Below are 18,715 nucleotides of genomic sequence, written 5' to 3'. Positions count from 1 at the left end.
GCCTGCCAACTACTACAATTCATAGCCAAATACTACTTCATAATATATATAATTAATCATATTCAGTAATAGACAAAATTCTTTTAATATCATATTTATTAAATTTATAATAAATTACCTTAGCTACCACTGAGAAAAACATTTTCTGAAACTACGAAAATTTCGTAGTAGTTAGAGAGTGTGGTTAAATTGTTTAAAAATGAGTCTAAAATTTCTCGAAACCGAAAAGCTAACAGCGAAAATTATTATATTTGTTTGATGGGTACGAAGCACAATAAAAACATGCCAGTTACCCAGGTAGTCATTCAATTTCATAATTTCTATGATTTTATTTTGAGCTCAACAATTTTTAAAGCATGTAGCATAATAAAATTCTTCTGTTTAAGTGCATAACTGCTAAGAGTTATGAAATACACATAACTGTTTTTCAGATGGGTCACAGCTCCTGCGGTTGTTAATGCGTTTTATACGAGGTCGAAAAATTTTATAAGTGAGTATATTTATATTTCCTTTACGAGAAGCTTTGAAGACTTCTAACGAAATAATTTTTAATAATTTTTTTTCAGCGTTCCCTGCTGGGATACTACAGCCTCCTCTGTATCATCAAAATTATATTAGGTAATTTAAATTCATAACTTCTTTTACCTATTGGCAAAATGGGTGTTGTTTTGGGTTTAATGGCGTGCACACCTTATTTGGACGTCGTTACACTTTTCAACTGTGTTCAAGAGTAATAGTAAACAGTGCTCATGCGTCGTCTTTGCATGCGTTGCTATGGAGACTGCTGCTGTCTGATAATTTTTTAAGAATTCTATTTTTTTTTCACTTTTAATTTTGTTATGAGTTGGTGAGTTTATTTTTGAGGTATGGGACCAGAGAGATCCCATAAATACTTCTTGAGTTGTGAAAAAAAATTAGACAACATCCATTTTATCAATGGGTAACCTGTGATCGCCTTTCGGCTATTAAAGTTTTTTTTTTTAAATTGATTTTGAAATTAAAGATCTAATTGCTTAGATCTAAATAAGTGCAAATTACTTTTTTTTTAATCTCATGTAATTAAAATCAATCAGGTAACAAGTCGTGATAGCAATTATTTAATACCTCTATAAGAAAAGACTCTGCAGTTTATCGTTTTTGAAATATATGTCTTTATGGAGAGATTTAGCACTTTCACACAGCACCCTTCACGTTCACGTAAGTATATTCCGACCATGCTCCCTAAAAAAAACCAAATAATGTATGCATTAACTGCTCTGAGTACAACATACGTACGAGAAAAAAAGGAGGTGCACGTGAAATCGCTAAATCTCTCTAGTTGTACTATGAATTGCTGCTATACTACTTTTTAGGATTGCTACAGTCTAAACATTTGAAACGGAATTACTAATGTTTCATAAGAATGCTGGAAATTTTATGTGTTGGAATTTTAATTTAATTTTAGCAATTAAGCTTAAGTGTTTTTCCTTGTAGATATATTTCTTTAAAAATACAAATATTTTTTTTATGTTTTCTAGTTCATTAAAATGTATCTGTTCTTCTAAATTTTTAATTTCATACTTGAGTTTTTAAAATGCTCAATGTATTAAAATGATCTTGTTTTAGCAAACTCTCGTAAAAACAAAAATCGAAATTTACTACAAAAATAAAATAAAAAGCTATTTTTGATTAACGGTATGTTGAAAATAATGCAGGCAAACAGGGTGTTTTTTAATGCCTTTTAAAAACATCTTTTTAGAATTCATGCCAAAAATGAAGTAAAGAAGTTATATACACTTACGATATCAATTTGGCGTAATAAGCGGGGGGGGGGAAGCTATGGAAATCTTTCTGAGGAAGACAAAACTGAAAATAATCTAAAAAACAAATTGAATCTCCGGAAATTAAAACATGTTTGATTTCAGTAGAAAAGGTGAGACATATAAAGGCAGTTATTAAAAATTCCACAGAGTTTAATCAGGCAACCAAACTGATTTTGAAATTTTCAGTCCCACCTTACTCAGAAGTAATTAGTTAGATATCGAAAGCGTTTCTGTTCTTTACTTCATTAAAATATTAATTTGAAATTCTTCAAGTACGTACTTTTATACTTAATTTTTTAACAAAAATTTTAAAATAAATTAAAAACGGCTATTACGAAGCACCTTTAAACTATTTTATCTGTTTTGAAAATCCCTTTTTACTTGGTGTGCCTGAACTATCTTTCTAACTCAGAGAATTATGTTTCTCGAATAACGAGCCCTAAATTAATTCATTGAAATATTTTCTTGTTTATATTGCAGATCTTTGAACTATGGAGGTATTGGAGTCGTAATTGGTCATGAAATCACACACGGCTTCGACGATAAAGGTATTATTTAAGACGAATTTATACGTTCTATTTTTTTTAACTGAATGATTCGTTGAGATGTAGTGAGTGCTAAGGCTTTAATTTTTGAAAGATATTTTAATTAATTACATTTTTCTTGCTATATTAATCAAAGAGAGCACTATAGAATTCAAGACTAAGAATTACTAATAGTAGCCACTGGCTGTCAGAGTCACAAAAAATGGAATGTTTCTAGATCAGTGTACGCTTAGTACCAGATTTGTTGATTCAATATATTCTTTTGGAAAAAAAATGGATTTATTAGATTTAATTCATCGTTATTGCTTTTATTACTATTTTTTGTTAAAAAAAATATTAAATTTATGTTTTACAACAGATGGTAATTAATATCTTAAATACATGATGGTAAAATACGTAATTAAAAATATTTAAATACTACAAATAGCGATCAATTATAAATAGTTGCTAACTAAATATAAAGAATATATATTTCTTGTGAAAAATATATCAGACATTTTATTAATAGAAGGTAAGAAAATTAACAATTTTCTGTAACTTGGTGACTTGGTCAGAAAAAAACTTAATCGACGAAACTGGTTAAAAAAGAATAAATATGCAAATATACTGAATATTTATAGCGAATCATCGTGAATCGATTCCATCAAAAAGTAAATAATTAAGGGAGCTATTCAATATCCGTATGTCTTAATATCATATTAAAAACATCGCAATTTTAAAAAGATGAGGAAATCAATAGCAATAACTCTCGAAAAAGTTATAGAATCGTCGCAAATCGAGCAACAAAAAATGATTACTCAAAATGTGATTCGATATTCGCAAGTCTTACTATTGAATTGAAAAATATCGAAATTTTAAAAAGCAAGAGGAAATTCATTGAAAAAATTGCTGGCAGGACCATCGAGATAAAACGAAGATATACGGTGGGATCATCATAATTATTATTCTATTATAGACTTCTCATGAGCGTCGTTTTTGGCGACTTGATTTTGATAATTTGGTTAGCCATTTTCTGTGTAATAGTCACCCGTTCATGACATCTAATCTAGAGCTATAGCAGTAGTCATAAATCCTACTGTCTTAAAAATGCCAGGCATTGTTTACCGTGCCGGCAGTTTTTACTTGCCGGAAGCAGATATTCAGCACATTAAAAATAGTGCAGTACATTAAAGATAATTTTATAGCACATTAAAAATAATATTTATCATGTTAAAAATAATTTTTTGTAAAATACTAATTATTTTTTTGTTAGAATTTATTACTTATGTTACATTTTTTTTAAAATTAGATTTATGGAAGATAAAAAAAAATTAATTTGTTTAATGAAATAAAATTGTTTTTATTGAAGAACTTTATGTGTCCGCAGGTCGTCAGTTTGACCATTTTGGTAATTTGAAACAGTGGTGGAATGCAGAAGCACTACAAAAATTTCAATCGAAGGCCGACTGTATGATTAATCAATATGGCGACTACGTCATGACGGATATCGATATGAAGGTATAATACGTTCTTTGTTAAATGCTTTTAAAATTACTTAAAACATTTTTTATTTCTTAGAATTAAAAAGTAAGAGAATGGGTTTTTTTTTTCTTTTTTGTGTTCTGTTTGCGAAGTACGTAGATTATTTCAACATATTCATATAGAATTCATTATGTGTATTGAAGGTTATGTAGGATGTATGGAGAACATTAATTATTGTCTTACTTTACATAGAAGGTGAATTTTTTTTTGCACCTCTAAATATAGTCGAATGAAAACTATGAGCAATAGAACTATAGTCTTTTACCGAAAAGAAATAATGCGTCTTACCTTTGTTTACATTTTTTTTGCTATGCCCACTCGATTGACGCTCGACATTCAGGTATCAAAAGGGCATATTTGTTGGCCCCTCTTTCAGGGGCGCATTAGGTGAACCAACATTTCTCCCACAGTAAGGATAGATAGTACAGAGAATGAAAGAACATCCATGGAAGTCCGGGATTCGAACCCAGGACCTTTCTAATGTGATGTCAGTTCCCTGACCACTACGAATTCTGGTCGGTACTTTGTTAAAAAATGTTGATAACAAAATATATATCTATATTATTCATTTATATATTTACTTAATAAATGTGTAATAAGATTAAGTTACTTGAATGTTATTCAGAAATGCTTACTTGTCAACTAACTGTCCTTAATAAATTTAAAAAATGGTGTTATATTCTTTGAAAAAAGCTAATATCACTTAAATTCGGAACTTCAGATTTTGATAGATTAGATACTAGATATATTCTAGATTTTGATAGATACTTCATGTAGAAATATCAAGCATAGAGTAAATATACTTATTAAAAGAAATTTTTTTTAAATTTTACAGCCACATTTTGAGCTTTTTAAGGGCAGTACGAGCCTTACTGCATGCTTCACCAGTTTATATTTTGATTAATAAACTTGATTTACGATGATTTTAGCTATCATTACAAATTAACAATTTTGAAAACACATATGATCCTGCTGAAAAATTTATAAGTGCAAGTAATGTTAGAATAATTAACCTTAACCTCAATTGTTATTTCGCAACCGCGTAATATATTCTGAGGATCTGAGATAAATACTGTGATAAATGTTAACTAATTGAAAAAAAAACTGTTATGAACTTAACTTTTTTTCCTTCGCAACTAATTTAAATTTTAAAATAATGTGTTTTGATAAAATTGAACCACTTTATTGAGCAACACTGCACATTAGTATCCATTATTTCATGAAAAATAAATCATACACTCGATATCTCAAAGTTGAAGGGACGCTAAAAAAATTTCGAAATAGCGAGGTTTCGAGATAAGTTCAAAACTAACTATGATCTAAAAACTAGAAAAATATATTCTAAAATATTACTCTATAAAGTTGAGTCATGAATTCAACTATTAACTATGTATGTAATGATAGTTGACTATAAGTCTTAAATACAACAATGGTAATTTTATTTTTAAAAGTAAGACGAAAATATTTATGCATTAAATAGAAAAAAACTAGTTTATAACAAACTTACATTGTGATTTTTCCGAAAAAATTCATTTTCTATTTCGACAACAACCGTTAAAGTTGAACCAGTTAACGGTCGACATAACAAGGTTTTAAGAAGAAACTCTTCATCATAGGAATTCAAATTAATATTAGGTGGATATATAATGCCATTGGGAAAAATATTTTTTTGACATAACAAGGTTTTTGAGATATCGGAGTTCGAGATATCGAGAGTATACTGTACTTCAATTTTTAATTTTTTCGGTGATATTGGAAATCTTATTTTAAGTAGGAGAAAATATATAAATTGAGTAGCGGCTCTAACCGTTGATTTAACAAGTGATGCATGTATTAGACCTTGTAAGATATGCTATATACGAGTTCAATTAATGTGTGCTATTTTTCAAAGAAACTTCAATATTTTGTATTACTCCATTTCAGATCAACGGCATAAATACTCAGGGTGAAAATATTGCCGACAACGGAGGTGTAAAGCAAGCATTCAGGGTAAGCTGTCTTAAAATATCCAACAGAAACTTGCGTTTTAAATTTAATTTACCCAAGTTGTTGCTCAATGTTCTTCATAATTAATTTGCATGAGTTTAATATGCTTATCAGTCGTAATTAAAAATCAATTCAATTTAATTTTCAATTACTAATTATGAGTTAATATATTGATGTACTGACTCAGAATTTTAAATTGAAAACTCTTTGAATTCTGAATAATTCATTAACCGTTTGACGCGGTGTCCCTTTTATCTATTTTTTTCCGAGACTCTTACTACAACCAAAAATATATTTTGGGAATTTATAATTGCAACAAGCAATCTAATAGTTACTGAAACAATCTGTTAGATTACCGGAATAATATTTGTACTAAAATATAAAATTCAAAAATAGTAGTTTGAGTTTTTTTTTTCACTCATATTCAAAAATTTATCAATGATTGATTTTGTAAATTAAAGAAATTTCAAAGATTTCAACTGTTTCTCTTTGATCTAAATAGCTGCAAATCTATGCAAATTTGAAAAGTTATTGTTTCGAAGTGAGCCGTGTTCTGAAGATTTTACCTTTAATTCAGAAAGAGACATGCTGTATTTTTGTATTGCTGTATTGTTTCATGTTATATTTCGTAACCATAAGTTATTAAAATGCTAAATATGATATTGTTCACTTATTTTGACCTAAATTAACACAAAATTATGAAAAAGAATGTGAAAAATATGTTTCATAAAATGAATTAGGAGTTAGTAAATGGAAAACAAAAAAAGTTTTAAATTTTAAGAATTTACACAAAAATTTACTTAAGTTAAAAATATTAATCTACATTTTTAAAGTATGTGTCTTAAGATTCCTAAAGGTTTTCATACAATGTACGTTTGATTCTCATTTAGTACAATTTTGCGATATTATCAGTCATTATTGAAAATCAGTAACATAAACGAATCATTACTATGAGTGTCATAAAATAAAATCAATACAAGCGAAAATCAGTAATAAGAGTGCCATAATTCTGTGTTAGTGATCAAGTATGCTCTCATTTTTTTTCTTAATTTATTTCAGCCAAAAACTAATTCTCTCCTAAATATTATTATATTTTTATTATAAAAGAACATTGTAATAACGAAAATATAACATTACTTTTATTCCCACAAATCGACGAAAGCGTATGCTGATTAGTCAGATACTATGTACAAGATGCTAAGAAAGTATCAAACTTAAATTTCTAGTAAAAATTAAAATCCCTATTATACTACAGTCAAACCCCGCTATAGTGAACACGGTTTATAGTGAACTCCCGGATATAGTGAACGAAATGTTCGGTCCCGTGCCTTGCTATACATGTATAGTGCTATTTTCTGTGGATATAGTGAACCAAACAGGTGAGGAAGTTGGATATAGTGAACTTTTCTATGTCTTCGACTGATTTCTTTCTTCATTTTTTTTTGTAATAATTTTGAAATATCTACTTCAAAATAAATACATATGTCAATGTTTAAAACCATCTACAGAGGGGAATGTAGCGATAAACATTTTTTTCTTGTGTGCTTCTTTTACCTCACTTTCCAATCCCTAAACAAACCAAGCAGATGTTTCCATCCCAGGCAGATGATGCACCTGTAAGGAGTCAGTTTGATCAATATGCATTTTCTGTCAGAGGGAATGAGTAATTATTCATTATTGGTCAAAGGGTTGAACACTAATATGTGTTGATAAGGCCCTCATTTCAACTCCTCTTTGCTTTCAGTTCAGTTAAAAAAAGTCTGCAAACAAGTGTCTCAAATTTAACTATAGCGACTAGTAAACGTAAAACGTTCTCCATTGGTGATAAAATGGGCATAATCGGAAAAATTGAAAAAGGATGCAATCAAGTTGATATTTACAAGGAATATAAACTATGTACTTTTATGTGCTCGAATGCCAGGTTAGACAGGTATAAAAAGCGAAATAACAGAAATTCAGGAAAAATTATCTGAGAGTCGNTATTAGGTGGATATATAATGCCATTGGGAAAAATATTTTTTTGACATAACAAGGTTTTTGAGATATCGGAGTTCGAGATATCGAGAGTATACTGTACTTCAATTTTTAATTTTTTCGGTGATATTGGAAATCTTATTTTAAGTAGGAGAAAATATATAAATTGAGTAGCGGCTCTAACCGTTGATTTAACAAGTGATGCATGTATTAGACCTTGTAAGATATGCTATATACGAGTTAAACCAATGTGTGTTATTTTTCAAAGAAACTTCAATATTTTGTATTACTCCATTTCAGATCAACGGCATAAATACTCAGGGTGAAAATATTGCTGACAACGGAGGTGTAAAGCAAGCATTCAGGGTAAGCTGTCTAAAAATATCCAACAGAAACGCACGTTTTAAATTTAATTTACCCAAGTTGTTGCTCAATGTTCTTCATAATTAATTTGCATGAGTTTAATATGCTTATCAGTTCGTAATTAAAAATCAATTCAATTTAATTTCCAATTACTAATTATGAGTTATTATATTGATGTACTGACTCAGAATTTTTAATTGAAAACTCTTTAAATTCTGAATATTTCATTAACCCTTTGACGCGGTGACCCTTTTATATATATATTTTTTAACGCTCTAATTATAAAAAAAATATATTTTGGTAGTTTTTAATTAAAAATAAGCAATCTAATAGTTACTGAAAAAATCTGATAGATTATCGGAATTATATTTGTACTAAAATGTAAAATCTAGAAAAAGTGGTTTGAATATTTTCATTCATATTCAAAAATTTATCAATGATTGATTTAGTAATTTAAAGATATTTCAACGATAAATAACTGATTCTCTTTGATCTAAATAACTGCAAATTTTAAAAGTTATTGTTTTGAAGGGAGTCGTGTTCTGAAGATTTTACCTTTAACGCAGAAAGAGACTGTATTGTTTCATTCTATATTTCATAACCATAAGTTATTAAAATACTAAATATAATATTTTCCACTCGTTTTGGCCTAAATAATGAAATGAGCACAAAATAATGAAAAAGAATATGAAAAATATGTTTTATAAAAATAATTTTGAATTAGCTATTTGAAAATAAAAAAGTTTAAAATTTTAAGAATTTGAACAAAAATTTACTAAAGTTGAAAATATTATTCTACATTTTTAAAGTATGTCTTCTTTCTAAGATTCCTAAATTCGTTCATCCAATGTAAGTTTGCTTGTTTTATTTTCATATGGTGCAATTTTACAACATTATCAGTCATTAATGAAAATCTAGATAAAGTCATTGCTATGAGTGTCATATAAAATCATTACAAACGAAAATCAGTAATAAGTCAACTTTGCTCTCATTTTTTTTTCTTAATTTATTTCAGCCAAAAATTAATACTCTCCTAAATATTATTATAGTTTTATTATGAAAAATCATTGTAATAATGAAAATACAACATTATTTATATTATTTGAATCTCACAAATCGACGAACGCTGATAACTTAGATACAACAAACTGCTAAGAAAGCATCAAACTTAAATTTCTTGTAAAAATTAAAATGCCTGTTATATTGTTGGAAAACTCGATTTAACGTTGAACCATTACATCTTACAAAGATACTAAATTGAACCATGTTGCCGTTATAGTGGAACCAGCACCAGGTAATCAAATTATGGAATTAATTGCTCTGCTAATATGGCTCAAACTGGCATTTTATTACAGTTGCATCCGATTTGCACGAAAATATTGTATAACAAACTTTTCAACCTCGTTTTTAAAACGTCAGATAAAAAGTCCTATAGAGTTGTAATTATTTTTCCATTTTTATTAACTTTGATTTTTTTATTTGTTATTTGTGATTACTGTTCTGAACTTGATCCAAACATGAAAATTACCTGTTTGAATTGTTTTAAAACTAATTTAAGTGAATAACATTTTCTTACATATTTTGGATAGTCTACATTTTCCGGTAATTGGAGGCGATTCAGATTTCATTCACTTGAATAATTTAGGGTTCTTTCTATACTACTAACTTTTAATGGAAACATTTGCAGCGCTAGTAATGCTTCATATTTGCAAACGTTACTTATTGCAGCATTCCATTCTTTTTACAACAACATTCAATTTAAGTATGCTCTAAGTAATTTTCGCATTTCTTCCACAGGCTTATCGAAGTTGGGTTTCTCGCAACGGTGATGAGCCACTTTTACCAGGACTTGAGCTGAGCCACGAGCAGTTGTTTTTTCTCAATTATGCTCAAATTTGGTGTGGAACAATGAGACCGGAAGCAGCTGTGAACATCATTCGAACTGGAGCTCATAGTCCTGGAAGATTCAGGTAATAACTTCAATTCTATACTTGGATAAGCACCTTTCTTATGAGTACCAAAGTCAGAATTTTTGATGGTTTTTCATTGAGAGACCAACATAAACTTGATGGTAACCATCAATCATTCCATCGTGAACCATTATATTTTTTAATGGTAATCAACATAAGCAACCATCACCCAAATGTAGGAATTACGACTGATTTACGATGGCCCAACATAAGAATAGCAACTTGTTTTGATAGTTTGTTCATATTGAACCAACAGAAATTTCCATCATAGTTTCGTAGACATCAAATCTTAGAACGGTCATGAACCACCATCACCTTAATGAAGGAATTTGATCTGATTCATAATGGGCCAGCATTAAAAAAATGTTTTTGATATTATATTTCTGTTGAACCAACAGGAATCCTCATTAAACCTTCATGGAAATGTACAGTTTAAACCATCATAGACCATCACAGATCATCATGAATTGTTGGTTCATGTGAATCAAATTCTCTGGACGGTCAACCATCATAGTGTTGAGGTAGCATTTTCCATCACGGAATGATGGAAGTTTGTTGGCATATTAAACATAATGAGCACAGAATGGAAAATGTTGGATGATGGTGACCATCAAATGATGTTGGACCATCATGAATCGCACTGAAAACCAACATAAACCATCAAACTTTTTTGATGGAACCATCAATAATTTCATCAATTATTTCGCTGACGATCTTTTTTTTTCGGTAGTTTCTGCTACGGATTTCACGATTTTTTTAAATAATTTTTTTTAATGTGATGATGATTTGCAAAATGCGAAAAAGGAAATAATTAGTATGTTTTCTCCATAAAAAAATGCAAGAATATCAGCCATAATTATTACATATTCAAATAAAATAGTTGTATTATTTTAACCGAAAAGTTTTTTTTGAAGTTGACGCTTTGTTACTTTAAATTACTATCATGTATATTTGTTATTTTTAAAAGTATATTTTCAGAAAGGTATTAGTATTACAGAGGTATGTTGCAGAAAGCCCGAAAAAATTCTGCTCGTAATTTCTGATTCTTAATTTCAGAGTAATTGGAGCTCTGTCCAACTCAAAGGATTTCTTGGAAGCATACAACTGCCCAAAAGGAAGTGCCATGAATCCAGAACACAAGTGCGAAGTGTGGTAAACAACAACAAGAAATAAAAAATTAAAGTGATACATTCCAAAGGGATCTTTCGTGCAGATCAAAACAAAAAGGAAAAAAAAACTTTTTTTTAATGAAAATGAAGTTGATATTTGCTTTGGATAGACGCACATTCTGCTTGCTTTCCCAAAACAAGCCTTACGCTATCTTCCATTAGTGTTTTAAATTAATAATTCATTTCGAATAATGTTCATAAATGTGTCCAACATTTTATTTTAATGTATGTAACTCATAAGTTATTAATGCTGGCCATGAACCATTAAACATAACAGGGGTGACAAAAATGAAACTGAAGATTTGTTTGCATCACGAGGTGGCGTAGAATGTGGCTTATCAGGTTGCTTTTAACTATTGTGAATAAGTTAAATGTATATTCAGATATACAGAACATACTTTGATTTACAATTATGATGATGCTCTTTTTTTGTATACCAGTCGCACAGAAGTCTGTGCCAGATCATCTAGTGGTACCTCAAAATTATTATAGTGGTATAAATAATTTAAATATATATTCAGATAGACAGAACATACTTTAATTTACAACTGTGATGATACTCTTTTTTGTATATCAGTCGCACAGAAATCTATACCAGATCATCTAGTGGTTCCTCAAAATTATAATAGTGGTATATTAAATTTTGTCGTAAAATGTATTTAATGAAACATTCCAGATCACAATGTGACAACTCTAACTCATATAATGAGTTATGTTTAGTATAAGGTGAAAGTTTATAGCATTTAAGTGGTTCTTGAACCATGTGAATATCCACTGCTTTGATAAGTTTACCACTATAACAATTTTGAGAAACCACTGAACACCCTGCTATACAGATAAATCTTTATTGGACCTACACTAGTTCTCTTCAACGCAATTTTCATTTAAGCATACTATGACATTCCTACCAACTTTTACGCTTTTCAAAATAGCTTTTTTTTCTAGTGGTAGGGAAATGCCAATTCAATTGAAAGTGTAAGATGATATTTTATAAAGATTTAGTCAACATTTGAAAACTCTTTCGGAGAGCCAGGAGGCCTGTTTTATACAAGTTTAACTTATTTAAATGAAATGTAGTCAAAATCGTTTTAAATTACATTTATTCATACAAGAATAAAGGGTGGATATATAAATTTTACTACTACATGAAATATAAAACTAAAATTTTCTGGAAAAGTTTACAGGTTTGTTGCGGGTATTCAGCAAAGCATGAAATAATTTGTTGACGAAACCGTGCTGACAGCATGCAGATGATCGGAATTGTCACTGGTAGTTAAGCATTTAAAGGATAATACCTGTATTGAAATAAGTTAGCATAAGTCAAAAAAGAAAAAATTTAATGGCATTAGTTTATAAGATAACCCATACCTACCAACTTGTACGAATGTCGAGAAAAAGTTTTTAGTGATAGCAACATTTCTGTTTGAATGTATTATTTCTGGTTTTTATTATTTCACAGAAAAAATTATTTTATCTGTCATGTCAAATTAATAATTTAAAAATGTTTATAAGATCTATTGGTAAGACCATGTTCGCCTACGATTAAGCTGTCTGTAAAGTATTTTATAGAGTGGTAGACATTTGAAAACTTTTAGAATATTTGGTAATTTTGCCAACATTTTAAAAGCGTCACCACTGAAGAACTGTAACAAAGTGGTTTTGCATATGAACTTTTAAATCATTTATGTGTAGTGGTGTGGAAAAAAAGTTTAAATTAATTAAAAAAAGATTACATTGAAACATTAAATTAGCTACCACTAGAATATTTTTTTACTAACAGTGTAGAAAGTTGGCAGTCCTGGTAAAACAGTTATGCTTGTAAGTATTGGAAAAATAACTAAATTTTAGGACAATTCTTCCCACGATAATTATTATTTTACTACTATTTTATAAAGGACCGTACAAGTTGACATATTTGAGTTACATATTTTCTTCCTCAAAACAATTTTGAATGCTTAATCTTTCTCTCCTCAAAATTTACAAAGACTTATTTTGATTTCTTTTTCCTTCAAAAATATTTAATGCTTAATTTAACTTTAACGATAAACCTTTTTAGCTTATTTATTTCTGAAAATCGCAGTTATTTAAATTTTCTGTCTGAATTTCGTTTATAATATATCCGAATTATAAAATGCGATATGTTTTCCAGCAAACATTTTTTTTTATATATATTCCAGTTTGTATTTTCAGTTCTCAACCGATCAAAACATTTTGATTGTTGAAAATCTGGGCCGTCAAATCTTTTAAGTTTTTGTTAGAAAAATAATATTCTAATAACAACAAAAGTCCCTGATAAAATTGAGCGAGATTGCTTAAAAAATTGATATAGCAATTGTTATTTTGTACAAATATTTCCCGAGATGATAAAATAAACTATTATTAGAAGTTAATTTTTATACATTTGCTTAGGAATGAGCACATTCATTATTAGTTTATTATTTAAACCTTTACGAACGAGTGCATTTTTCTGGATTAAGATAGACAGAATTTACCAAATTAAATTCTTTTAAAATTCAAAACTTTAACGTACTAAAAACCCATAGTGCATGGATATGCATTTTGCCCTAATTTCCCTCTCTCGCCCTTAGCGGTTTTTGTAATTTCATTTTTCTCACCTTTATTAATTTTTCATATTCTGTTTCACTTTCAGGTCCTGTGGTTTTTCTAGTTTTTTTTCATACTTTCGTCGACAATTTTACGTTTTCTGTTTCAAAACGCCTTTATATTCCCCATTCACGTCTGGCGAGTCTTGAGAATATGCGCCTATTTTTGAGCGCTTGAAACATGTCAATTTTTATTACCATCTTCATTTTTTTGAAGCAAAGTAAGTTTTATATCAAGCATATCTTTTCACTTCGATTCATTAATTTGTGTATATTATTACTGGCTCCGTACAAAAAAAAAGTTGTAAATAGTGGTAGTAATATTTATATAAAAAATATTTTAATTTGCACATAATTACCAAAATATTTAAATTATACATCATCATATCAGCTTCCTTCGAGTAAAATGAATACTTTTAATTTAAATTCAGTCATTATTTTTTTTGAATATTTATGATGACATGAATCTGACAGCATTTGTACTCTAAGGGTTAATCTAGCAAAAGTGATTCATTTTTGTTCCTTTTCATTTTTGAAAAGTTACTACTCCACAAATTTGTTCCAGGCAGAGAAGTACTCATTCTTATTGCATACATTTATATTGCGCCTTGTGATGTAAGTGTTAAGCAGACATTTATGGCGTTAATTTAATTGAGATTGTTTAACATGTGATTGAATACATTGAAATTATCATTACCTCATCTCATAAACACTTACCTAATCCAGATCTGCAACTTATGCAGAAAATACAGTATCTGATTAAATTATTAGACGCACTATAAGATTCTATATAAAATCTTAATTATCAGGGGATACTACACAGCTTTATTGTTTTTGCGCTGATGAAACCGGTTTGTAACGTGTATCAAATGGTTAACAATGTAATGCAATACGTTAAAAATAAATACTACGAGGGTTGCTATTTATATTTCCGGCAAACAGTACTAACTACAGTACTAACAGTACTAATGTAGGATCGAAATTGGTTTTATTGTTTTTCAAAATATTCTCCATGATGATCAATACACTTTTGCATGCGTTTAAACCAATTTTCAAAGCACTTTTTCCTGTCCGATTGAGGTAACTCCAAAACATGCGTTTTGAATGTATCAACCNGTTGCTTCTAAATAAATAAAAATATTATTTTCTCTTATTTATTACAAACATTTATATAAATTGCACAATGAATTAGTAGTTACAAAGATTACAAATACTAGGATAACATTATATAGTAATAAAAGAAATACTAGGTTACTAATAGTAAAACCTAGTATTTCTATTATGAAATAATTTATTTCTTTGATAAAATAATTTAAATGACAAAGATTAAGTCATCTGTCAATTATCATGTCAATTTATCCGATGGTACTGCATTTTTTAAATGAGTCAAATATGACGTTTGCCAGTTCCACAATCAAGCCAATGATTTACAGAGGTTTCTGCACAAAAATGTTAAAGAGGTTTTCCATTTAGGTAGATGTTCATAAATGCGTTTAACGCTTCTTGTTTAAGACCAGTAAGTAATGTGTTTTTTTATAAATTCATTGCTGAAAAGTCCTTTTCAACCGCTGCAGTACTCCCAGATAGAGAAAACATCAATTCCACAATGCGCAGTATGTTGCTGTATTTCGAGATTAAAGGGTCATAGAAGTGAGGCGCTAGACTCTTGTAAGATAACAAAAATTGAAAATCAATCACGAACATTAACGGGAAAATGGCCGTCCGCGCGGACGCTGGGTTCGAGAAATTTGTTGTCCGCGGGGAATTTTTGATCGCCGAGGACGGGCGGTTTTTCGAGCCCTGATTTATATAAAAAATATTTTAATTTGTGCACAATATTTAAACTATACATAATTATATCAGCTTCCTTTGAGTAAAATAAACAGTGTTAATTTAAATTCAGCGATTATATTTTTTGAATATTTATAATATCATGAATCTGACATTTGTACTCTTCTAAGGGTTAATCTAGCAAAAGTAATTAGTCCTTGTTTCTTTTCCTTTTTGAAAAGTTACTACTTCACAAGTTTGTTCCGGGCAGAGAAGTACTCATATTTATTACATACATTTATATTGCGCCTTGTGAAGTAAGTGTTAAGCAGACATTTAAGGTGTTAATTGAATTCAGATTGAATACATTGAAATTTCATCATTACCTCATCTCATAAATACTTACATAAATCAGATCTGCTACTTATGCGGAAAATACAATCCGTGGACAAATTATTAGACGCAGTATAAGATTCTATGTAAAATCTTAATCATCAGGTGATACTATGCAGCTTTATTGCTTTTGCACGGCTAAAACCGGTTTACGCTTGTTTATGTTCGTATATCAATTGGTCAGCATTGTAATGCAATACGTTAAAAAATAAACACAAATAGGAAGTATATAGAAAATCTCCTAAATAAAAACCCATTACATATATGTTTAAATCTAAAAGTATTGCAAACAATTTCGTGTAAAACATGTAATTATTACAAAAATTGCAGAGCGTTTAATAATTTGATGACGCCCGGTGGTTGAGCGGTAGCGCTACGCGCTGTCGTGCCGCAGGTCCTTGGTTCGATCCTCTGGCCGGGCAAGGCTGACTCAGCCTTTCATCCCTTCAGTGGGTCGATAAATGAGTACGAAGCATGCTTGGGAACTAAACACTGGGGGTTCCGCGTTCGGCTGACCACCTAACCGGAACATCTGCTCCTGCACCCCAGAGCCCAAGGTCAAGAAAACTGAGATGGGCACGGTAGGCCTTGGCCCTCTATGGGCTGTCGTGCCGCTGAGTTTAGTTTTTAGTTTAATAATTTGATATAATTATTACAATATAATAATATAATACTCGATATTATAAGTATTCTATATTCATATAATATATCGTCTAATTCAGGGGTTTTCAACTTACATGAGGCCGGGGGGAGCAATTAAAAACACCTGTCAAATGGCGGGTGGCAACTTTATCAAAATTTTATATAGGACTCTTTCATGTTTGAAGGAACATAAATATTACAGTCAGGTTTTTATCAAGTTGTACAAAACAAAAGTATTGAATTACAAATTAAAATAAGATTTTTAAAANATGTTCACGATTCAATTCCATTTTTTGAAAGAGAAGAACTTTTCAATTTACTGTCAACAACACAAATGAAGCTATAATGGTAAATTGTCTGCTGAATTTATGTTTAAAAATATCAAACTTTCGATTAAAATCATCTGCGTTCGCCTAGCAACACTTACTGTTGCCAAGGCCAGAAATATAAATAGCAACCATAAGAAATATAAATAGCAAGTACATAAAAAATCCCCTGAATAAAAACCCATCACATGTATGGTTAAATATAAAAGTATGGCCTATAAGCTCGTGCGTCTTAAACACTACAGTGCGTCTAATAATTTGATCTGATTATTATATTACTAATATAATACCTGATATAATAAATATTCTATATTTATATAATATAACGCCCAATCGTAGAATTTATATTATATATCGTCTGATTCAACCAATTGATACACGAACGTAAACAAGTGCAAACCGGTTTCAGTCGCGTCAAAACAATAAAGCTGTATAGTATCACCTGATAATTAAGATTTTACACTCGTAGAATTTCAAAGTGATTACTGATAATTTTTCCACTAACTGTATGTTTAAAAAAAAAGTGGTTTTGAAAACAATTCGTTTCTTTCGAAAAAAAGCTAAAAATTAAATGTTCTTTTTACCACACTTTCATCTTTGCCGGATAATTCTACAAAAACAAATTTTCTGGTTTGATTCACTTTTAGTTTTATTTATTTGTTTTTGTTTTCTATATTCTTTGTATAAACTCTTCATCAGTTCATTTGTTTTTTTGAACCTCCAAAATGAAACATCACATGCTTCATGTCTTAAGCTCTTCCATGCTTTTGTAAATAATTTCATGTCATATTGATATTTTGTTTTGTTTCATTTTTTATTTATGAACATTAGTTTGTAATAAGTGTTATGTATATATGCACGCATATGTATAGCAAAAAAGAAATAAAAATTGGGAAAATCGTAAGTAACTTCTTTGTTTTTCAATTTTTCAGGCTTGATTATTTTCTGCTGAATATGGGAGTACATAGGGCATGGAGGAATACATATGATATAAGATCGATCTTGACTACTCCAGTCCGGGGGTTTTAAAATGAACTCTAGTGGCGTTTGTGTGGTTGACAAAAATTTTGTGACCACAAATCTAAGGCCTAGGAACAACAAATTCACTCCTCAATTAAAGAAGTTCCTAGCCCTACATATGATTTCTGGGATAGGTGGCGAGCTTCTGAAAATGCTCTGTCAAAAGCATCCCAGACGTGCTCCAATGGGACTCTTATCTGCAGATCTGTCTGGCCCCTTAAAGCACTTGAATATCTTAGGTTATGGTGGCTCAGGAAATAGAGCCCTCTCCTCCTAATGAGATGAACCGAGTTCGAATCACGGCGATGGCTGGTTGATTCGAATTCCGAACCCGGCTCGAACCGACTACTTTGCTGACATAAAATATCCTCAGTGGTAGTCTGATCATGGATTAAAGTCCCCTTGCAATCAGGCTAACCGTGGGAGCTTTGTGGTCCACAACTCCATGTAAAGCAAATACGGATTAGTTCCATCAAAAAATCCTCCACGAAGGCAAATTTATCTCAATACTTGAGGCAGGAGTTCCCTTGTCTTCTGGATTGTGGTTCAAAATTACGAGGCCACGGTGTTGAAAATTAGTGATCGTGAACCCAAAAATTGGGTCGGCTGAAGCAAAACGTAACAAAACAAA

The 18,715-nt window shown here is 30.0% G+C and overlaps 1 protein-coding gene across 3 annotated transcripts in view; it reads left to right on the top strand.

The window, feature by feature from the left end:
* Positions 1–15,046, top strand: part of LOC107442754 (neprilysin-1-like) — a 28,807-nt gene extending 13,761 nt beyond the window's left edge. For 2 of the 3 annotated variants that reach the window (XM_043051494.2, XM_071177931.1), the window contains 7 exons: positions 432–490; positions 567–618; positions 2,283–2,350; positions 3,714–3,844; positions 8,129–8,194; positions 9,989–10,161; positions 11,218–15,046. In XM_043051494.2, coding sequence (XP_042907428.1) covers positions 432–490; positions 567–618; positions 2,283–2,350; positions 3,714–3,844; positions 8,129–8,194; positions 9,989–10,161; positions 11,218–11,317 — 649 coding nt within the window. In that variant the 3' untranslated portion in view covers positions 11,318–15,046. Of the gene's footprint in view, positions 1–431; positions 491–566; positions 619–2,282; positions 2,351–3,713; positions 3,845–5,791; positions 5,858–8,128; positions 8,195–9,988; positions 10,162–11,217 lie in introns of all 3 variants that reach the window. The other variant, XM_071177930.1, reaches the window with a different exon arrangement.
* Positions 15,047–18,715: the final 3,669 nt, after the last annotated feature.

The sequence above is a fragment of the Parasteatoda tepidariorum genome, chromosome 2 (genome assembly GCF_043381705.1).
Source record: "Parasteatoda tepidariorum isolate YZ-2023 chromosome 2, CAS_Ptep_4.0, whole genome shotgun sequence".
In the NCBI taxonomy this organism is placed as follows: domain Eukaryota; kingdom Metazoa; phylum Arthropoda; class Arachnida; order Araneae; family Theridiidae; genus Parasteatoda; species Parasteatoda tepidariorum.
This window is presented reverse-complemented; position numbering and strand designations above follow the sequence as displayed.